Source organism: Syngnathus leptorhynchus, chromosome 8 (assembly GCF_054491065.1).
Source record: "Syngnathus leptorhynchus isolate UIUO chromosome 8, UIUO_Slep, whole genome shotgun sequence".
Taxonomy (NCBI): Eukaryota; Metazoa; Chordata; class Actinopteri; order Syngnathiformes; family Syngnathidae; genus Syngnathus; species Syngnathus leptorhynchus.
Window position 1 is genome coordinate 3,022,690 of NC_141202.1, and position 22,447 is coordinate 3,045,136.

The window sequence follows — 22,447 nt, forward strand, 5'->3', positions numbered from 1 at the left end:
AAAAAAAACAAAAAAAACTCCAGAGTCCTTGTGTACATTGCGCCTCCTAGTGGCGTCGTTACACAGATGAGGCCAGGTATGTCATGGAGGATGACAGTGGTCGTTTCATATGAAAGGACATAAAAGTTTATAAAAGTTCAGCGTTGATGGATCCCAGTGCTGAAGTCCACCGCTCACAAAAAAAAGTGACCAGCTTTTTGGGTGAAAGTTACTTTGACCTCTTCTCAACTTAATGTGTATTCATCATTCATAAAGAAGAAGGTCAGAGGAAAGTCATAATCCACTTTAGATTAATCCTGACGTTTCACCAATAATCCCAAACTTTTTGTGAGTAGTCGATATATGTCAGTGCTATAGAAACGTTCAACGGGCACGTCCAGAATTTACTTCATATTGAAAGACAGCAGGGGGCGCTCTTCCCTCTTCTGCCAGGGGCTCTTCTTTTCTTCTTCTCCGTCTTCAGGTGGTGCATCGTGCTTGGGGGAGGCAGACAGCCGCGTGCGGTCGTTCCTGGGAGCCACTACGTCGGGCGGCGTCAGGGGAGGAGGAGAATCGGGTGAGGAGGAGGAAACCGATGGCGCTTCTGTGTGGATTTGTACGCTCTCTGCTTCTTCCTTGACCGAGTGGACGGACCCCAGGTTGCTCTCCTGGGAGATGTAATTGAGGGTGTCCTTGCTGCCGGCCCCGTCCAGGTCGTCCACATAAACCAGTTGAGTGAAGGCCGTGGTTGGCGTTGTGCTTTTGGACCCCTCTTTCTCCACCTGTTGGTCCTCCTGCCCCACATCCCGTCCCCTGCGACCCGCTCTGGGCTCGTTTAGGTCCACGCCGGAGTCCAAGCTGGCGTCGGTGCCGCTGCCGTGCCTCCGCCCGCCGCCTTGCGGGCCTGGCGCGCTCGTGGAGTTGCCGTGGCAACCGGCCCGCTGGAGGTCGATGTAGGAGTGTCGGATGTGCGCGTTGGAGCGGCCGTCCAGCGAGACGAACCAGGCTCGCGGGTGTGGCAGAGGCTTGCCTCCTCTGAGCTCCATCAAAGTCTTTTCCGCCAAGAGGGTGTCTTCGCTGTTGATTTCCACCAGACCCGTTTCCCCGAGCGCTCCTTCACCTTGCTCGTCAGGACGCGGGACGCAATCTTTGGGGCTTTGTCCCGACGATTGCGAGGCGTTGAGCTCGGCCTGGATGGTCTCCAGGTCACTCTGCTCGTCTGCCTGCAGGAGGAGGGCCTGACCCGACAGGGGGTGCTCCCCGGGCAGGCGCATGTAGTGAGCGGGGATGACCAGGGTGGGCCGTACCCTAGGGTAGCTTTCTCCACCGCTCAGCAGGTCCACGGATGCGCAGCACAGGAGCTGGCCGGGCCGGACGAGCGAAGGGGGACGCTCTAAATTGTCGACAGAGCGGGAGAGGAGGTAATCGGGGGCCCTGCAGTCACTTCCCTCCCCTCTGGAAGGGGAGCGAGGGGGCGAAGAAGGGGAGATGACAATGCCGCTCAGCTGATGTTCTGACAACTGTCCGTGCTTGGATGGGGATAGCCCGTCGGACATGTGGTTGCCGGACGAGCACACCGAGACGTACGACTGGCGGTAGCCTCGCTCGGCCCCGCACGACATGGCCGACTTCAGCTGCATGGTCTCCGCGGACTGACGGTAGTCTCTGCTGCGGGGCGTCAGGTTGCCGAGGGAAGAGCCGTGCTGGCTGTTGCCCAACGAAGAGCGGCTGTGTTTGTTGTGCTGCATCAAGCCGTGCGGGCGGCGGTCGTCCCCGCGCTCGTAAGAGGACGCCTTCAGCATCGGCGTGGTCATGTCGGGCTCCGTCGCCGTGGAAACGAGCTCCAGTTGCACCTGAGCGGAAAAAGATGGGAACACTAGCTTATGCATGAGAAAGACAAGAAATCATTTTTGGTACACGATGATGTCCGAATAGCAACCTCGTTGCTGATGAGGTTGAGGTGGGACATGGAGGTGGCTTGGTCCCTCTTGCTGCTGTCCAGACCGGAGGACATGGTGAGCTTACGGTGAGAGCTACGAGGCTTCAAACAACGACGTCTGCTCAACAGAGACAAGCAAAACGGCAACTGGTTCATGATGTGTATTTGTTTGATCGACTTGTTATAGTGAGGAACATCTGAATAAAAATGGATATTATGGATAATGGCGCTCCCTGACAAACAACATTGTTGAGCAACAACCACATTGGATTTTTATTTTTTTTTTAAAGTGCAGAAGTTCAGATGACGCACCTGCAGTAGTACAGGAGGACGCAGAGCAAACACAGCAGAATGAGTGCCATGCCTCCAAGAATGGCCAGCAGAAACATCGTGTGGTACATGCTGATGTCTTTCATACCCAGCAGACCTGTTGGAAGGATATCAACAAATCCAAAATAAATTGTTCAAGGTCAAAACAGTTTCGCCTTGTCATTTGAGTTGAAGTGAATCTTACCTGACTGAGGAGGCAACATGGCGGCCACCCAGTACCCCAATTGAGGAGCAATGTAGGTGAGAACGAGCTGGTGGTCCACCCTCTGAACGTGGCCCCAACTGCTCTTTATCCAGGAACCTGCACAAACACGCATGAACACATCTTAGAAAGCATTTTATCATCAATTCCTGGAATCATCTTTAAGACCAAAAAGATTCATTGACACGTTTCAAGTACCAATACTCAAATGTGAGAGTAGAGTAGATGCAAGAAAACGCTCACTCATGACTGTGGCACTATTTGTCCACAAGAGGGCAGTACTGCACTAAAACTCAGTGGCTTTGTCACGCTCACTCAAGCATATAAACCTGAGTTCCTACGTTAGAAAAAAAAAACAACAACAAAAAACAAACAAAAAAAACCACTTCGATTAATTTGCTGTTTAAATTTTACAAAATTAAGGTATTACCATTTTAATAAACACTGTTGGTGATTTTGCCAATCAGGCATTTTGGAGACCTTTGGGTTCTTAAGAGAATTGAGTCATTCACTTGTTAAAAAAGTGATGACTTCAACCCTGCTGCAACTATTTTTTCAAAAATATTTACAGCCCCAACCCCCATGTATTTTTTCCCCCACTGTAACCGTAATTCTCAGGATATTGTACCAAGCCACTTGAAAGACAGGATGAACCTGATGTGGAAAAAAAGGGGCAACAATGAGCTGCAATCTTGGCAGTGCCACAACCAAAACGTACAAAACACCGATTGACTGACTGACTGGCTGGCTGGCTGCCGGGGAGGAGAGGAAACATTCACATGCAACTTCCCGTGAATGTCAAGGACAACACGATGGAGGTTGACCCTTATTCTTTTGTTTACTGGCATATTAGCAACCTCAAGCACGCACTGATCTCTGAGGCGAGAGGAAACCAAAGAGGATAAACAAATATATGGAAAAAAAAAAAAAACCCCACCACCAACAGGAAACAACAGGGTACAAATGGAAGTAGAGATAATAACAAGAAGAAAAGGGAGATACTGTGTGACTCAGCACCTCCAGCAGAAGCAGCAATCACTGCATCATGTGACCAGCCCTGCCCGCACTCACCCTGGTTCTGTCTGAATCGTTTCCACAAGGGGGGGGGTGGCTTCCCTGCGTGTCTCACTTGGTTAATATCAAAAATTCATGCGGCCATGTTTGCTTTCAACACATGGTCAGCTAAGTGCACGCTTGCCTGATCTATTAATACACACGGGCTCGTCTGCAGCACAAGACAAACAGGTTTTCCGAGTGATAGCGCGCTCCGACCGTCTCAAACGTTTGCGGCGACTTTGTGTCCTCATGACGAGCATCGCCACGAACGGGCAATGCGTAGTTGCTGGGCGAAATTCAATCAGGTGTCGAGTGACTCTTGTTTTGTTATTTATTTGCTGCGGTTGCCGGGGGAACGAGGGATGTAGCCCGCCCGCAGAGGGGTCTTGGGATGGCTTCTGTTGTGGAAATACTGCAAGCATGTGCGTAGGCTACAAACGTGCATGTGTTCTTTGACATTCCAACAAAAGACTCTTTTGAAGCGCTGGATCTTTGAAACGAAAAAAAAAGCCACGGGATGCCCAGAGATGATAGCAAAAACAATATATCGCATAGAGGTGCTTTGAGATGTGATTCACCCAGCAAAAATTTGCAACGCAGATGAGCAAAATTTGAATCCTGTTTGCTGACCAAAACAGCAGCAGAAAAGCTCGCAAAGAGACTCAGCTAAATTAAAGTGCAGTTGTACTTTTTTCGCACGTTTGCCTACACCAGATTAAACGACACAATTTGATTTTACGAGAGTTCCGTGCACCCACGCTTAAGTTCTGGGTAAGCCACGTGAGTTGTTCGCCCAGTCCGCTTGAGTTATTGCTGTTTCGCTGAATTTCTCCGAAAAAAAAAGCCCCTTTTGTTTTCAATGACGTTCCACTTGACATAAATTGTACAAATAAAGGCCTACCCCTCCCCATCTGCAGTTGAGTAAATAAATGTCCCAGCCGGGCCTACTTGCCGAGTAGCACTATGCATCCGCCGCTCTATCAGCAGCATCGTTTGGGTCTGCATGAATTTGCCTTGCGCAATCAGACAAACTGTGCTCGACTTTTCTCATCTCAAAATATTCCCCTTTTTCCTGCTTTCAGAAAGGATGAGGGTATTTATTTCGAAAAAAAATAATAATCCATACTGGACATCCGAGCTCCTGCTTGGACCAGCAGAACGCTGCCCGGCGCGGGTGTGTGTTTTTGTTAGTACGTACCCAAACGTGGGTCAAATCTCCAAGCTGGGACGTGATCATTTTCCTTTAGGCCGCTGTCTGCGGGCAGTGGGACGGACACCGTGATTGGCTCATCCACCTGCAGCTCCAGTCCGTCGCTGGCCAATAGGTGGACGGAGACGGCAGCCACGGGAGTCAGCTTCAGCGGCTTCTCTGAGGCGAGGAAGAGGTGGGGGGGGGGGGGTTAGTAACATCAAGCAGCGTGGATAATGCAGAGATGTCAGGAGGGGTAAGACAGACAGGAAAGAAAACAAGGGAAGGGCAGGAAAGGAGGCGACGAATGAAAAGAAAAATGGGAGTGTCACAAAGGGAGTCGGGGAGGCTCTTTTGAGCTTATTCAAGCCGAAGGAGCAAGAAGCAAGCATTTGTCTTTTTTTCTTTTTTTCTTAAGGAAAGCCATTTGCCTCAATTCAATCTTTGCAACATGATCGACTAAGAATTGACTCTTTTCATCTCATTTAGTAGACTACGAGCGGATGACATGAATAAAAAAAAAAATATATATATATGATTCATATTTGTATCAGTCACTCCCAAAGACACATTTAAAATGTATTTTCAGACTCCGCACATTCAATCTCAGTCACTTACTTAGTTTTTTGACTGCTAATTGAAAATGGAAAGAATGTAAATGGCTTATGATAAAAGGAAGCATGCACACAGGGGTTTTATTGTCTTTCTGGAACGTCATATAGACGAGAGAGAGAGCGGGAGAGGGGCCTGCCTTTCTGACGAGATACTATCTCGCCGCTCTTCTATCCTCCCTCGCTCAACTCCCTCTCGGCAGTCCGTCAGCCTTCTCTGTTTGTCGTAGCTACCTGTGCCGTTGTCGGTGGAAACTTGCAGGTACGGAAAGTGCTGGATGTGCGAGGGCGAGTCGGCCACAGTGAGAAGCGCGGTCAGGTTGGCGTAGGATGTGTTGACCGGAAGCGTCAAAGCTCGGCGCTGGAAATGAACACTGGCCTGGCGTCTCAAACCTTGGAGGGGGGGGGGGGGCAGAAATACAGATGTCATGCACGAAGCTAGATTAAACTCAGATTATTGTTATTATTTTTTAAACCAGGCCCTTGATATTACGCAATCGCAATGAATGATCCCGTCGCCATGTCTGGCATCTATTTAGTAAATATCAATAAGGTTCCGCAAATAGAAGAAATAGTACACTGCCGTCTGGCTTGGCAAAGTGATATCATTGTGGTCCGACTCGACATTCCTGAGCCGTGAGCGCACGCATCCAGCTGCAGATGAGTGCTAGCGGATTGAAATGAATATAATCATCATAACCTCAACAATAAAGCAATCTGTGACCTGATCTAGTATTTAAAACAATCCCGTTTCTCTTTCTCAACTAGTTTTTTTTGCCTCCCACTTTTCCCTCACCTCATGTTCCTCCTTCTGTCGGACACTTTCCCCATCCCCCCCTTTTCTCAAAGTGCTCCACCCATATCCCCACTTTCCAGCACAGATTGGATCATCTTCCCCTTTTACCCCGCCTTCCATTTCATTCTTTTGTCCCCCCCCCAACCCTCCCTCGTGCCACACGCCGAGGTTTATCTCTCCCTGGGGCTCGCCTCGTCGAGACAAACAGTTCGAAGTGTGTCAGACGGGACGGTTTACACGTGAACGCCGCCTGTATATTTATCGTGCGTCTGTGAAGCGCGCGTTTTAAACGACTCCCCCTTGACAGTGCCCGAAATACAAAACGGACGACTAACAAAAGACAACTAATTTAATCTTGTCTGATTGAAAAAGCCCCTTCTAATAAGATCACACACATGTTCAAAGGGGCCAGCCGATAACGACATTATTTGAATTTATGTCTCCCAGATGCTACTTTAATTACACTCAACAAGACGTCAGGTTACTCCGAAAAACTATTTAAAAAAAAAAAAAAAAAAAAAGTCACTTGCCTTGGAAATCCGACACGATCTCCACCACATCGTCATAGACTGTGAGAGTAGCGGCTCTCTCTGGTAGAAGATTCAAGCTAATGGAAGAAAAAACTGCAAGACACAAAACAAGTGGACACAATGCATTAACCGTGTAAACTCAATTAAGCGGTGGAAACAATCCGGCTCTTTACCTGACTATGTAACTCACTGATGACTATCAGACATAACAAGTCGTTCAAGTCATCTTTATACATTTTTAATAAAGTCGGCTTCCTGTCAGCAACGAGCCTGACCCGGCCCCGACAGACTTCTTTCTCTACTCTCCCTTCCTTCCTTTCACTCCTCCATTGTTCCGAACTGGTAAGCGTGATAATCCAATTGGCTGGCGTTCCCGTTGGCTTATACCCCCCCCCCCCCCCCCACACACACACACACACACACCCCTCGTTCCTATCATAAAGCACTGTAACTCACACACACGATGGCACGGCGGCCCCTTTGGGAGATGAGCGTGTGTTTGTGAAAGGGAGGTTTAAGCAGGGACCCCCCCTTCGCTAGCTTTTTGGCAGGGGGCGTAATAAATTAGTAATGGAGCGGGGTTAGCTCACACACCTGGCACCAACCGTTTCACACATTCACAAAGAGGCGAGCGATGGACTGATAAATTACCAGGTAGTCGGGAAGGCGTCCACGGCACCGAGTTTGGCACGTATCCGTTTTTGATTGCGGTGATGACCAGAGGGGTCCCCAGACGGTATGGGAAGCGCAGGAAGGCGTTGCCGTCTGCCAGTGAGGTTTCCGTGGTTACCAAAGTGCGGTTGGCAAAGAGCTGAATGGATGCTCCTGCCAAAGGCTGGTGAGTGCTGGCGTCGCTCAGGTGGACCTTCAGAGTCACCTCTGTGAAGAAAAGAGAGAAGACGATTAAGATGATGGCTCCTCTTCGGAGGTTCGCTTTGTTGTCCTGCCCTTTGGCTTCAGTCTGCAGAGAACGCATTCCACATCTCAACCTGGTGACAACTTCCTGGAGTCCTACCAATGCAACTTCCCCTCATAAACAATGGACCGCTTCCCTTCATCAAACATGGACCACCAACCTGAAAAACACCGGACTGCAAGATCTTTCCACTCCTTGAACCTAATCATGCACCCCCTTCCCCCAAACTAAAACACATCTGAACTTTGTCTGTTCCTTGGGAGCTCACCTTCAGCAATATACCCACAAACCCTGGATGAATGCCCCTCCCCCGCTCCAAGATCCCACGCTCGACTAGCAACTACAATGTTTGTGGGAGTTCAACTCCAGTGCACGCTGGGCTTGAAAACAGAGCTGCTCCAAATCATATATTTGTTCAACTCAAGTGAGGTTCTTCAACACTGCAAGTTTGGAGTAAACTTTGTGTCCACTTATTGACCTCGCACTACATGCTTGACTTTTATTCCATTCATGTGAGCAATGCAGAGGCAAAGAAGAAAGCACAAAGAGAGCGGGGCTGCAAACTCCAAACGCCATCTCAACTCAGTGCGTGTCACGACCTCACTTCCTGTTCCACTCCCAGGGATCTGTTGTTAGGGGTACCAGCTGCACTCACTTTAAAAAACACTCCCCTGAGAGAGCTTGGAATGACAGGCAAGAACTCACAAATGCAACAGACCCCTCCCAGCTCTCATTCAATAAATCAGCAGCGGGGGTGACATCATTGTTAAACAAGCTAAGCATCTCTTCTGCACTCTGTCATGGGAAGCCAGAAGAACCAGAAAGCAAAACACCTTTCCCACTTCATATGACTGTAGACTTGAGCGCCATAGGGAGAATAGTGGCATAGAAAGACTGTCCAGTTGTGTCATGCCTCGTCCACACTTTTAGGCTCAAAAACACAGCTGGCAAATGAACTGCCAGTTGTAATCGGTTTTCACTTTAAGCCGGACTTTAATTCCCAAGATACAATTGATGAAGTCGCTGCCTTTTGTACTCAACAACAAAGCATACAATTTGGGTTGGCTGCACTATTACAACCAATACAGTACTGTAAAGGTTATTAATTGTTCGATGAGGAAATTGTACATGCAATAACCTGTTTTGCAAAATGGCCACATATTGAGTCAACTTTTAAGTGTCCATTTAGTGAATGTGAAGATTTGATAGCAAATATGACTTTCTATTGATCACGGAATAAACAGCAGGTCACCTCCCTGCTCTGGACAATATGGTTGGATGCCTGGAAATATGTTAGAACAACAGACCCAAATAAATCTGGTTAAAGGTGGCGCTCAATGAAAAAAGTGATAACCACAATGATGGAATTGAAGCAGAAACTGTGAACAAGTTTCTCCCAGCCTCCAGCTAGCACGGCTAACATGCAGCTAGCTAAGTTTGGGTCCCATCAGCATCCCGCCAGGCTAGCGGTACCATTAGCCTACGAGCAATTCGCTTTCTTAAGACGGGTCAAAGTGGACCGAGATGTTCGGTGTGAGTCTTTACCATCCTCCGTCGTTTTGCTGGAGCCTTCTGAAACGAGCAGTCCGATAACGAAGAGTACAAGCACGGTGGTCCAACTCCCTTTTCCTTCCACACCCCGCATCATTGCAGATGGGAGTATCAACGGCTAAAAAAAAACAAAAAGGGGGGGAAAAAAAGAAGCAAAGTATCTGCCAAACCTTTATGGCTTTAATAAACTCAACAAACGCCCTCATCGGAATTTGCCCCGATTAGTCCGTGAAGGCGGCGGCTCTCCATGTTTAGCAGCATCAGCAGTCCCAAATTTAAAGTCGTTTCTTGTCTCCCGTGGCGTATCCACAGCCCCTCTTTTTCCTTGCTTTCTTTTTCATCGACCAGCCAGAGTCAGGGAGGGAGGCAGCCCTGAGCTTCACAGCCACATGCCCAAAAAACAGCACCAACAGGCGGCTTCATGCACTCGAAACCTCGAAATTATTTACGGAATTATGTCTCCCTCTGCTGGTAGATTGCAGTATTGCAAGGTGAATTCAATATATTGTTGTAAATGGCAATGGTCATTTTGAAGTGTATTTATTCCATTATAATTATGATTACATGGTAGATCCGACTCAAACGTTTAGTGTTTTGATATGATAATTAATGATCATAAATCATTAATTATCACCCCTGCTGATCACCATGCTGCCTGTAAGTTTTATTTGAGGGAAAATAAATCACAAAACAGCGCATGCGCATCTAGGGAAACAAAATGAGCCGCTTTGGTTTCTATTTCATTTTTATCGTTTTGTTAATTAAAAGCCCGAGTTTACTCCTCTTCTTGTGTTTCGCCGTTTTTGTTTACGTCCATTACAGAACACGTTAGCGTGACACAGCTGATTCAAGTACGGTATGTTGTTGCAGCTGTCATTCCCCAAAAAAACAATCCCAAAACGAGCCGTGCTTCTTCTGCAACCGGCACCGGCAGCGGCAGCTGTGCGTTCATTGGCGTCAGTCAAGTGCGGATTGATGGACAGCGCCGTTCCGGTTAGGGAGATCGTCAAAACAACGTTGACAACACGGGCGGCGCTTACGTTAACGCGGTGCGCATACGCACGACGCGTCCGATAAGACTACTATATAATGGACGCAACTTAAGCGCAAATGTATGCGGTGTGGACGGCCCACAGACGTTCGGAAGTCAGCATCACAAGTAAGACCTTAACAATTATGACTCTGTACTGTTGATGAATAATCATAAAAATTCAAAAGTTGCCTACTTTTTGTGGAAGCGGCAAAATGATAAATTCATTTTTTTTTTTTTAGAGGAGGAAAAATGTCATTTTGTAAGGTTGTTTAGGGTGGCTGAAATACAGATATTCATTTCTGGTGGAACATAATAAATGATTACTACAATTATTATTATTATTGCCATGTACAACAATAAACATGTTCTTTTTCTGTGGTTGTACTCAACAGATCATGGGTCTCTCACTGTCAACATGGTTCCATAACAGGACGAAGAAGCATTTATCGTCCTTCTCTCCTGTTTTCTCTTCTCTGGCCATCCCGACGTCGTCTCGCCTCAAGATCATTCTAAACTCCTCCCCAGTTCCTCCGGGAGACAGTCGCTCACGCTGGAGCTCGCGCCAATGCTCTCCTCACTTCCTGCTGTCAGCCGACAGGGAAGAAGCGACGCGTTTACCCGTGGAGTTGAGCAGCGACGGGGTGAGGGCAGATACGGGGGTCAAAGAGGGGCTTCACGTGTGGGAGGTGATGTGGAATGCCAACCACAGAGGAAGCCATGCAGTTTTAGGCATCTCCAGGCAGAGCTGCCCTCTGCAGGCTTCGGGCTATAATGTTCTGGTAGGGGCAGACTCCCAGTCGTGGGGCTGGGAACTCCAAAGCAATCAGCTCTGGCATGACAGACTAAGTCGTGGAGCGTACCCACAAAAGAAGAGAATGTGTCGCACTCAAACCATTCCGCCGTGGTCTTCCCAACTTAGCCCATCAGGCCTGGAGGTGCCAGATACACCTTTTCCCATTCCTGAACGCATCCTCATGGTCTTGGATGCAGACGCAGGGACTCTTGGATTTGTCGTTGATGGTCACTTCCTCGGTGTTGCGTTCAATGACCTCCCCTGTGGTGTGGCGCTATTCCCAGCCGTGAGCAGCGTGAGAGGAGGAGCCTGCATAAGACTCCGATATCTGAACGGAGGGTCTCGTGAGTGTTTTCTTGGCGGGTCAGGAAAGAGATAGAGATGACTAAAATGACTTTTTCTTCTTCTCAGGCAACCCCCCGGTCTTGATGGCTTTGTGTGGACTCGTCATTCAACATCATTTGGGCCGAGAGAAGGAAATTCAAGTGGACAAGCTTCCTCTTCCACCTGTTCTGCAGCGCTACGTCCTTCCTAGTCACTAGTTGACCGTATTCACGTAGACGCTAAAACCCCCATCCCAGACAACCTTGAAATAAGTGAAATCTGTGATATAGAAATGTCACTTACATTTTTTAAAGTTGGCCTAAACTTGTTTGATCTGTTGAGTACAGTTCAGTTGTGTTTAACATAAGTACATTTGCATATCATCATAACAAATGTTTATTTTCAAACATTTATTTTGGTGTAATTTACAATAACATTGATGTGTCAATACATTTTAATTGAATTGTTATTCGACTACGGTTTTTATTTAGCAATATTTCATGTTTACATAATGTTACTGTTGTTTACAATAGCAATAAATGGAATGAATGTTTTTGTACTGAGCTGAGATTTTAATTGTTCCTGTTGTGTCCAATGTTAAAATTATTTTTGTGTATACAAAATAAATAACCCATAAAACAACGTTGCTCTTGTCTGTTTCTGCATGTACTTGTCCATTTCAGAAAAAACATTAATTACAGTATTTTCCACTGAATTTTTCTAAAAGTAAAAGTACTCTTGGGTAAAATTTTAGCTACTTTATTAATGAAATATAGTCTATTCTATAAACAGGTGAACACAACCATTTGCCTTCATAATAATAATTTTGATATTGCAATTAAGAATAAAAATCTGGAAGAAAAAAAAGAAAAGAAATCTACTTACATTGATGTGGATAACAACTTTGGGATGTGTTAACCGGGCCGTACCTGCGACACACACAATTGAATGTTAGCTCCTAGCTTAGCTACACAGCCAAAGAATAAGTACTTTTTTTTTCTTTTTCCACTATATTACTAACATTTTATCTGAACGTTATCGATGTTAAATTAATTTTACACAAGTGTATTTTTGTCCTAAATTATTTTTCAAAGCGTGAAGTTCGCTTTTTGGCGGCTTTCTTTCGTAGCTAACATAATTAACCTGCTAGCCAAAACTTTCGTAATATTATCACATTTCTCCAATCTTCACAATATCCAAACCTGTAATGGAAGCCATGGAAGAAACAGCAGGAGGAAGCACCTTGCTTTCAGCGGAGGAAGACCAAGATTCTGAGGTTTATTACCCTGAGATTAAACTATAGTTAAACTTAACCGCGCACTTTAATGGCGTGTGTTCGTTCTAGATTTTATTGAGCGTTTTGGCGCAACAGAACCAAGTGGGCCTCTGCTTCTATGACAGCAAAGACTCATCAATCCACTATATGGTTGATACTCCAGATAACCACGAGTTAAATCTGCTGACCAGAGGTACATTTAACCCTCATTTAGAAGTTGTTGACCATTTAAATAGCCCTAAATAAATTTCTTGTACATTATAAATGGCTAAGCCAGCGCTGGGTCAAATAAGTTAATTTGATGTTTAGCTAGCTTGATTAAGTAGTGTTTAAAACTGCCATTTTGTTTCTAACATCATTCTTCAACCATTTAGTCATTCAGGAGATTTATCCTCAAGTGATTATCACCAGTGCAAAGCAAGAGCGTTGCATGACCCGCTTCCTGATTCAACTTGGTGAGTCCATGGGAACAAAATGTTTTGGCAAGGACAGAGAGACTTTGCCAGAGGGCTTGTTATGTTGTCATGGTGTACCAGGCCAGCAGTATCTGTGGTCAAGGCAACGATAGCGGCCTGCAAGAGTGATAAAAAATCAAATATGCTGTTGAACAACTTGTAAAGCGTTGGAATTTATGTTTGTCTAATTCTTTTCAGATTCAAATCCAGACTACAAACCAGAGGTGGTTATTTATCCATATCTTGACTTTGGTAAGTAATACAACAACAAAAAGCTGTGAAAAACTCAATTGTGGCCATTAAATAGAAATAACATGGTCACAAAATACTCATTTGTGGGGTTAACAAAAAAATATAAAGCTCAGCCTCACTAGAAACTCCAACACACTATTGACAGTCCAAGAATGATAGAAAGATTATTTTTCTGCACATATTATACCTACTTAATGGTTACAAACTAGTATTTGACGCACATATTTTATTTTTTCAGGTCTGGAACTCGGCAAGACAAGGCTGCTTTCAGCCCACCTGCCTTTCCTCCCCGCCTCCATTTCAGAATCAGAGAAGATGGCCTATCTCGCCTCTTGTATCTCCTTCGACTCCCCCCTCATGGTGAGCCAGCTGTTAATTCTTCATACCAACTCGTTAAGTGCCACTTTTTATCAAATCGATGTATTGGCGTGTGTCTATGTGCCGATTGGACGTAGCTGAGGGCACTTGGCGCTCTTCTAAAATGCATGGACAGGAGGAGAGTGGGAGTTGAGCTGGAAGACAGCAGTGTTGCCGTTCCCATCCTGCATTTCAGTGCCTACACGCTGTAAGGCACGCCTAAATCAACGCACGCGCAGAACATCATTTTTTTTTTTCACGATTATTGGTTGTTGTTTTTTTATATCCCCTCCCAACATAGTAAAGGTGTGTTGTACATTGACAGGGAAGCATACAGGTAAGTGGGCCAACGCTAAAATTAGCTAACAGTTGGACGATTTGTTCAATGATCAATACGCATTCAAATTTTTCATATATATAATGTATAAAATGCCTTCTTTGTTGACATCATTTTTTCAGTGTTCTTCAGATCTTCAAATCAGAGCTTCACCCATCTGTGTATAAGCTTCATTCGGGTGAAAAAGAAGGATTCAGCCTTTATGGTACAATGTGAAAGAGCCAGATCCTTTTCTGACCAAGGATATTATAGAACACTTTTTAATTGCAGGATTATTAAACTGCTGCAGTTGCAGGTTTGGATCCAAACTGCTACGGTGAGAATTTGCTAGGTTAACTTTAAAATATATTTTATGGAAGTGTTTAAGATTACAATGTCCCCCCCCCCATCCCAGTCAGTGGTTCTTGCGGCCAACGATTGACCTCGCCGTGTTGAACCGACGACAGGAAGTGATCCGCTTCTTCACGTCGCCTCGGAATTCAGACTACCTGGACACTTTGCGAACGTCATTACGTAACATTAGAAACATCCCGGTAGTTTTTTTTATGCCCTTGTTGCTACGTCTGCGATTGTTCATCTTGTCATAAAAAGCTTGTTATGTTGTAGACTCTTCTGCGTAAGATGTCTCTCTCACACACCAAAGTGACAGATTGGCAGAGTCTTTACAAGGTAAAATCATTTCGTACAATCATAAGCGAGTATTTTCTGGATCTGTTTGTGTGATTTGTATTTTTTTTTTTTAGACGGTGCACAATGCAGTTTATATCAGAGACACAGTACGACACCTTCCTCAATCCATTCAACTGTTTCGGGACATCAGCCAACGCTTCTCTGACGACCTCCAATACATCGCTTCACTCATCAGCCGCGTGGTAGCAGATGAGATGTTCTCTTTATTGAAGTTACACGTCACAAGCCAAATATTTCCTGTCGCTGGCACACAGGTAGACTTTGAAAACAGTGCAGTTGAGAACCGCTTTACCGTCAAACCAAACATAGATCCGGCCATCGATGAAAGTGAGTATTAAATGTAATTATTTTCAACATGCAAGGATTTAATAAGAGTGGCTAAGAATTATTTATCAACTCCATACAGTTTTTCTCTTTCAGAGAAAAGACGAATGGCGGGCTTGTCCACCTTCCTGTCGGATGTTGCGAGAAGAGAGCTGGCGCACCTGGATCCCAGATTCACCTCCTGCTGCGTCGTCTACATCCCTTTGGTCTTCTTCTTTATTTTCTCATTTACAATATTTTCCACAAAATATTTATATATATTTTTTTATGTGACTCATTCATACCTCTTCCTCCAGATCGGGTTCCTGCTCTCTGTTCCGCGGCCACCTAATATGGTGACGAAACAAGATTTTGAGATCGAGGGCCTTGAGTTCATGGTGGGTTTATTAATATGATGTATCATCCAACGCTATAGAAGAAAAGATTGTTGAAGAAATGAGAGAATTGCTCTTTGGGATGATATTGAGAAGAAAAAAAAATGCCACCCGAACGTCTTAACGCTGACTCATCACTTATGATGTTGGAATTGCTCCAAGGATGTTCCCAGATACAATTGTAATTTATTGGATGTCAAATCTTAAATACTAAAAGGGGGCAAATCTTTTCGAAGAAAAAAAAATCAATGTTTTTATGTGTGCGCTAGTTTCTATCAGAAGATCACTTGAACTACCGCAACCAGAGGACCAAAGAGCTGGATGACCTCCTGGGAGATTTGCACTGTGACATCAGAGGTTGGTTACTCTAAAAAAAAAAAAAGAACCAGAACAGTAATGAATAAAATACTCTTCTCAACATAAACCGCCTCTTTCCCCTAGACATGGAAACAGCTGTCATGAATCAACTACAAAACGCCATTTTGGAGAGGAGCGACTCTCTATATAAGGTTGTCATGCAATATGTTTACACATCTTCATTCCTGATTATTCACGTTATGAAGGTTCTGGATCTGGCTGCTGAGCTGGACTGTCTAATGTCGCTAAGTAAAGTCTCCCAAGAGTACGGCTACACCTCACCTAAGCTAATCAGCGGGAAAACAATAAAGATCGATCAGGGCAGGTTGGTACTTATCACACACGAATCCAATGAAATGATGTATTGTGGAAACAAAATGGCTGCTGTTTTACTCATCAGACACCCGTTGTTGGAGGTGTGTTCTCCCGTATTTGTGGCTAATTCCTTTGAGAGCTTTGAGTCACAAGGCAGGATCAAAATCATCACAGGGCCCAACTCATCTGGAAAGAGCATCTACCTCAAGCAGGTAAAAAAAAAAAAAACATTTTCAAGGATCTTGAGCTTAAGCTAAGATAAGATAGAACAAAACCTAGTTTCTCAAATCATATCGACCCTATCACCATTTTATCTGTACATTCAAACAGTGCTCGTGTTGTAAAGTCCTCTCGACTCAACATGGGGATGTTATGTTTAGACTACGTCATTTGTTGATAACCCATTGTCTTCACTAGGTCGGTCTGATCGTCTTCATGGCTCACGTCGGCTCTGACGTGCCAGCCAAGGGTGCGGAGATAGGCTTGGTGGATGGAATATTCACCTGCATGCCGGGCCGAGAGTCCGTTTCGGTGGGTCTCAGTACCTTCATGATTGACCTCAACCAGGTTGGTATCAATTAATTCTCACTGTGGAAATAAATGAAAATTCATTGCGCCCACTCTCTGTCAAAATATTTCCCCAGCCCACCAATGCGACTACAGATGAACACTTTTTTTTTTATTTTCCAGATGTCCCAGACACTTCGCAGTAGCACGGGCAACTCATTAGTGCTCATTGATGAATTTGGAAAAGGGACAAACACCGTAAGGAATATATTTGCCTTCTTGCATCGAGATATATTCTCACTAAAACGAGCCAGCATGTATTATTCAACGCAGAGCAACACCGTTTCGCATAATTTAATAAAATCCAATCCATAATTTGGATTTTTCAAAAAAAATAACGCTCAGTTTTGATCAATGCTGTCAAGTCATAATGAGTTATAATATATAATGAGCCAATTCATGGCATCTTCCCAGTTCCCACACTGCAACCTATTTATTTCGAAAATCCCCCACCAGCTTGACATTTGTTGTTCCCATCGCACAGGCTGAACTGTTTGAATCTGCATTAAGATGCGCAGGAGACAGTTTTTGTATAAAAGAGTGTGTTCTGCCGCCGAGGCAACGCAAATGGGAGCTTTAACGCTTTATTACCGCCATGTACTAAAACTGCAGCCGTCTCGAAGGCAACATTTATACCTGAAGACTTTTTTATTGGCCATTCTGGCTATGCATAATACTGTTTTTAAAGGTGGATTGTTTTGACTGTGCATTCCAAAGCTTTGCATGATGATTTGAACTATTTGCTCTTACAGGTGGACGGCTTGTCCTTACTGGCCGCAACCATCTCTCACTGGTTGAACAAAGCTCCGGTTGACGTTCCTCACATCCTGCTGGCTACTAATTTTCACAGTTTGCTGCAACTGGGCCTCTTACCCACCTCCAACCTGCTGTCTCTTCTGGTACCGACAGATGCTCTCCACTCTATTATTGAAACAGAAGCCCGGAGCCAACATGATGTTTATGTTTCAGACGCTTGAGACGGCAGTGGATGGAGATGAACTGGTGTTTCTGTACCAATTGAAGAAAGGCATCTGCCAATCCAGTTACGCTGCCAATGTCGCCAGATTGGCTGGCTTGCCTGCCGATGTTGTACAGAGAGGACTGGAAGTGTCGGAACTCTACAGGACAGGAAAAGCCATCAAACGTATTGACAAATCAGACGAGGAGGCCAATAGGTTTGTCCGATTCTTTTCTTTAGCCAGAAGCATCGTGGAGTGGACCTTCGGGTGTCTTGTTTGACAGATACGCGACCGTGGTGGAGAAATTTATGAGCCTGGACCTGGATGATGACAATCTGGATTTGCAACGCTTCTTGAAAGAGGAAGTTCTGCCCTCTGCTGGACAGAGTCTGAACAGCTGAAGTGTCCTGCTGCGTCACTTTCATTCGTTTCCAATTCGGATGTTTTTTTGTAGGAACTGTTCACATTGTTTGACAACATAGTGGTTGGAAACTAAATGAAGTTTTTGTTTCTTTATTTCTGGAACAGGTCATGCAAAAATTTGTGACTCGGGTGAGTTGTCGTTTTCACCGTGTGGGGAAGAGTCTATTGGCAGTACATACAAGATTCAATAAACGTTGGCTTCTCAGTGTGTTGAAACTCTCGTGACGTTCCAGGATATCAAAAACGCTACAGCGACCCACAAAAACGTGTCCGCTGTCGATTTCAACGCAGCATTACAGAAAGGAGTGTCGCAACAATATTTAGTCATGGAGAAGACGGTGTTGTTAGAGAAGAGCTCCACGGTGCTCTCCACGTTGCACTCTTCTGCTTTAACACAGCCCAGCATCTTTACATCCAGGACATCAACTGAGGAGGAAACGCATTTGAAACATGACATTTAATAATACTTGGTATTGTTTTGTTTTTTGTTTGTTTCAGATAAGCAGTTCTGCTCAGTCGTACATCTTCAGCCATGCCGAAGTTCTCCCAGTACTATACGTAAACGGCTTTCCGCACAAGACAACCTACGCAACGTACCTGCCTTCCCGCGGCCCGTGAAGCATCGTTCCCCGAGGCTGCAGTTGGTTTCCGTGGTGTAACATGCGTCCCAGAAGCCCAGATCGCAACGGAAACACTGCAGCAGTTCCTCCTCTTCCTCCAACATCTGCTCCAGTTCCTCCTTTTCCTCACCTGAGCCCACACACAGGTAGTCTTTTCTAATGAATATTAATGATCACAACAAAACATTTCACTCTATTCCAGATGCTAATTCAGGTTTTCCATCACAGTGACAGAACAGTTTCTATGGAATAAATCTACACTTTTAAATATCATCGAAGAGGGCACAAATCAATACCGTTGGGTCAGTAATTCTACGTTTGAGCGTAAAGCCTGAGAGTCCATTCAATGACTGCTTGAGCTTGTGAGATGAGTTGCCATTAAGTCCTCATCCGTCTTCATCTCATTAGCTGGAGAAAGCGCTTTACCCCGTCGTCTCAGGAGAAACAATAACACACTAATTGTTTATAACCTTGAAATATCACAATCTTAACAGATCTGATAGATATCTGGACTGATTAATATATTTGAAAACCAATATTTGACATTTTTTCCTCGTGCCTGCTCTAGATTTGCACCTAAAATTATATTAAAATGAATTTAAAATGACTTTCTGTATGTCACCTCAAATGAAAGTTGTCTTGCATTCTGATAGGATTAAACACAACTGTTATTTTACGAAGGCTAATATAACCAGCAGGCTGCTCCCGCCATATTTGTGTGACTTGAGGCCTGTTGATGACTAATTTCCAGATGTTGTCTTACCTTGAGCATACGAGAACATCACAATTGCCAAAACAAAAAACATTAGTCCTCTCATTGTCAGCCGGGGATACTTTTCCTGTTCTTTCCACTGTGACGGCTGCAAAGTGGAGCGGAGAGTTTTAAATTGGATTAGTAGTCAGCGAGTCCTCTGCTTTCTCATCAGCGCTAATCAGTTGCTGGATACCTGGAAAAAAAAACAACCATGTCCTACTCCCCAACCATCACATTAAAGACGTGTTTTTCTTAATGATCATCATCGCCATTTGGTTTATTAGCATTTCCAACATGTGCGACGCAGTAGAAATGACACATTTTAAGCTTGGTGAGGATGAGGAGGAGGAGGATGACACCAAAGCTTGTCCCTCATTATACCAAACTCACTCGGTTGTAGGCGAAATTAAATGAACATTTTCAGCCTGGTTGCTTCTCACCATAACACCTTTTTTTTTTTTTTTTTCACGGCTTGTGTCTGTTTCAGAGCAGCAAAACTGCATGTGTCCTGAGTCAGCGCTAAGGTAAGAGGCTTACGTTCCTAGCGTCCGTCTGCTTAATACACACAACAGGGTTTGATTCACAATGCGGCATAAAAAACGACATTGCTCGGATTGCATAACTGGTGAACCATTTTCAAGTTAGTATTGCAGCAAGCAACCAATGCTAAAAAGTCCAGTCAGTCCATTTTATTTTTACTGCCTTTAAATTTGATGTGAAGCTATTAAACGGAGATGTAAGAGAGTCTGTTGGGAAACATTTGCTGTGGTGGGTGTGAAGTTTGCGCTAGTAAGAATTCCAGACAAAAAGAAATAGTGGAGTGAAAATAGAAAGTATTTTTCAGAGCAGCATTTACATAATTTTTGTAGGCGGGGCATAAAATATTTACAATGCCCGTCCAATGAGATCCAGTCCATGACAAATTTTCTTAACAGCATCATGAAAAAGGGAATTTTTGAATGTCCCGTGGTGTCACACATCTCTCGCTGAGAATCGCTTGAGTTGTGTGAACGCCTGGCAGCTTGTTGCAAGATGCGCTCGTACTTTAGCCAACTTCACGCTGCCGCAGAATGATGGCATCTCAGCACATCCTGCCCACACACACACAAAAAAAAAAAAAAAAGCCTCCGCTGCGCGCTAGCGGGTTGGAGGCATGCAAATGACTTGTACACTTCAACAGCAGGAAGAAAAAAAAAAAAACATTCCGTGAGCCTAAAGCGACTATTAAACTCCATGCGGCGGCGTAAAGCGCTTCACCTGCTGGATTTTTTTTTTTAAAGAAAGCATAGCGGGAAAAGGTCAGGATAGCGGGAGGGCCACGCTTTTTCCCGCTTCTGCTGCGTCAGGGAAAACTCAATAGCCTCATCGGAATTCCAACCCACCCCCCCCCTCTTTTTAAATGCCATCCTTCTTTTCCATCCAAGCGATAATTGAAATTCTTTAACACCCCGCGCTTGACCATACTAAAGGGAAAAAGAAATGGACATTGTGAATATAAAGAATCCAGAGCCCCGGCTGGTATTTATAGCCAAGCTGTAGGTGTGGAGTGAGAGGAGTGGAGCCTTGACGTAGTATCTCGTTTTGGACCAAGAAACCGTTTCCTCAGATAAAGACCATGGATTATAGTACGCCTGAGATAAAATGGAGACTGATTTGGCACCTAATCTGCTTGATCCTCTTAAACTGAACCCTGTTCGAGAAAAGCCCAAGTAAATGGTGAAGTGTGTATCTTACATATCGGGGAAAAAAAGTTGTAAGATGGTCGGGAAGGAAGAACAAAACGTTTTGGGTTGGTAAATAAATGGCCAGTAGTGAGTGTTTAGCTTCTTTTGTACTGATTCTGAAAAAATGATAATAAAAACGATACTTAAATGGAATAGGAGTGAAAAACTGAATTCTGCAGTTTCCCGCCTTTGGAAGTATTTTAGGAACTTAGCCTTGAAAACAAAAAAACACTGCCTTTGGAAAAATGAGCTTTTGATCTCAACTATATTTATATCTACATTTATTGGTGATATAGCATTTGTCACAACTTGTTCTGAATGGAAAGTCGAGCAAAGATAAATAGTTCCAGGTTCACTGCATGAATGGAAAATGAAATAAATAAAACTGCATGGTCCGATTTTCCCATTCCCGATATCTCAAAGATATATTTTTGTAAATAGTAGATGACACACTTATAGAGGTCACCAGACATTTCAGTTTTTTTTTTAAACCTTCAACTAAAAAGCTCAACCCGCCGACCCCTTAAGTTCCATGTGGAATTTGTCCGACTTGCCAAAGAAATTGGAATGCCCAAACATTTACAAGATAAACATGTGTTCGCGGAAGATAGCGTTCCTCACACTCCCGTGAAGATGATCAAGGCTCGGGAAGTGCAGGGCAGGTCCGTGTGTTAATCTTGCTGGACTTGTCTGGGAAAACGGAGGGGTGAGGACCGGAATGTCCGAGCGAAGACGAGTGAGGACTTGGCTCCTGGTGGTGCAGAACTTGAGCCACAAGTGTCGACTTGCCCTCCCTCTCAGCTTCATCTTCTGCATCTAGATGACGTTGCAGTGATTTATTAATGTCCTCAATGTTCTTGCAAGACAAAGCAGGAGGTGCAGGATAGAGGCTCTTATCCTGTTCCTCATCTCTGATCTCCCACTCTTTCTGACCACTAAAGATGGCTTGTTCTTGCCAGTCTTCCCAGTCTCCTTTTCTGTCCTCGAGGTCCTTGCGCTTCTTCAGCATGTGGATCTCTCGATCTCGATTTTCGTAGAGCAAGCTAGCGGCGCAGATGAAGATGAACAAGCCCACGCCCATGACCATAGGCCCGGCCAGTTTCATCTTATCCTTGGGGGTGGACCTGACGGCGCCAAATTGCCTCGGCGGCGACGACACGTAACCCGCCATGGCCACGCACATCCCCAGTGCCATCACCAACACCCCCACTATTAACCACGCGCCCGGGGCCGAGCGTAGGCGAAGTCGGGTCTGGCTGGAGTTGAATTTTCTCCGGTGACATGGCAGGACGCATTCCACTGTCGACGACCGAGAAGAAGGACTGCTGGCAGCTGTCATCCTCTTGATCCAAACTGCAAAACAAAAGTGTGTAGCTTTAGGAAGGAAGTGTGGGGGGGGGGGGGGAGGACACAA

The 22,447-nt window shown here is 45.0% G+C and overlaps 5 protein-coding genes across 9 annotated transcripts in view; 2 read left to right on the forward strand and 3 right to left on the reverse strand.

The window, feature by feature from the left end:
• Positions 1-12,654, reverse strand: fam171a1 (family with sequence similarity 171 member A1). Of its 2 annotated transcripts, none has more exons than XM_085918481.1 (11): positions 12,492-12,654; positions 12,135-12,178; positions 9,094-11,583; positions 7,284-7,511; positions 6,633-6,725; positions 5,541-5,699; positions 4,705-4,875; positions 2,433-2,549; positions 2,231-2,345; positions 1,919-2,036; positions 1-1,832 (listed from the first exon to the last, which is right to left on the reverse strand). In XM_085918481.1, the coding sequence occupies exons 3-11, from the start codon at positions 9,194-9,196 to the stop codon at positions 384-386; spliced, it is 2,553 nt and encodes an 850-aa protein (XP_085774607.1). In that variant the 5' UTR covers positions 9,197-11,583; positions 12,135-12,178; positions 12,492-12,654; the 3' UTR covers positions 1-383. The 2 variants fall into 2 exon arrangements, with proteins under 2 accessions (XP_085774607.1, XP_085774605.1); XM_085918479.1 differs by having other exon boundaries at positions 12,452-12,654.
• LOC147051905 (SPRY domain-containing SOCS box protein 4-like) lies at positions 9,813-11,904 on the forward strand. Its single transcript, XM_085918486.1, has 3 exons — positions 9,813-10,258; positions 10,525-11,269; positions 11,337-11,904. Exons 1-3 carry the CDS (start codon positions 10,214-10,216, stop codon positions 11,465-11,467), a joined length of 921 nt encoding a protein of 306 aa, XP_085774612.1. The 5' UTR covers positions 9,813-10,213; the 3' UTR covers positions 11,468-11,904.
• Positions 12,196-22,422, forward strand: msh5 (mutS homolog 5). 3 transcript variants are annotated; one of them, XR_015066922.1, is made up of 26 exons: positions 12,196-12,525; positions 12,595-12,718; positions 12,900-12,980; positions 13,179-13,232; positions 13,471-13,592; positions 13,688-13,797; positions 13,891-13,926; positions 14,049-14,131; positions 14,197-14,242; positions 14,321-14,459; positions 14,533-14,595; positions 14,670-14,798; positions 14,871-14,943; positions 15,037-15,146; positions 15,237-15,317; positions 15,584-15,671; positions 15,756-15,823; positions 15,878-15,996; positions 16,072-16,198; positions 16,404-16,553; positions 16,677-16,751; positions 17,306-17,452; positions 17,523-17,728; positions 17,796-18,064; positions 18,434-18,701; positions 19,797-22,422. XR_015066922.1 is itself a non-coding variant. In XM_085918482.1 (24 exons), the coding sequence occupies exons 1-24, from the start codon at positions 12,457-12,459 to the stop codon at positions 17,911-17,913; spliced, it is 2,418 nt and encodes an 805-aa protein (XP_085774608.1). In that variant the 5' UTR covers positions 12,196-12,456; the 3' UTR covers positions 17,914-18,382. The 3 variants fall into 3 exon arrangements, 1 of the variants encoding a protein (XP_085774608.1); XR_015066923.1 differs by having other exon boundaries at positions 18,442-18,701; XM_085918482.1 differs by lacking the exons at positions 18,434-18,701; positions 19,797-22,422 and having other exon boundaries at positions 17,796-18,382.
• On the reverse strand, positions 18,010-19,647 carry LOC147051907 (sperm acrosome membrane-associated protein 4-like). The gene is made up of 3 exons (XM_085918491.1): positions 19,319-19,647; positions 18,533-18,685; positions 18,010-18,361 (listed from the first exon to the last, which is right to left on the reverse strand). The coding sequence occupies exons 1-3, from the start codon at positions 19,371-19,373 to the stop codon at positions 18,138-18,140; spliced, it is 432 nt and encodes a 143-aa protein (XP_085774617.1). The 5' UTR covers positions 19,374-19,647; the 3' UTR covers positions 18,010-18,137.
• Positions 19,781-22,447, reverse strand: part of LOC147051908 (uncharacterized) — a 4,735-nt gene continuing 2,068 nt past the window's right edge. For both annotated transcript variants that reach the window (XM_085918487.1, XM_085918488.1), the window contains one exon: positions 19,781-22,386. In XM_085918487.1, the coding sequence (XP_085774613.1) occupies positions 21,671-22,372 (702 nt within the window). In that variant the 5' untranslated portion in view covers positions 22,373-22,386 and the 3' untranslated portion in view covers positions 19,781-21,670. The remainder of the gene's footprint in view (positions 22,387-22,447) is intronic.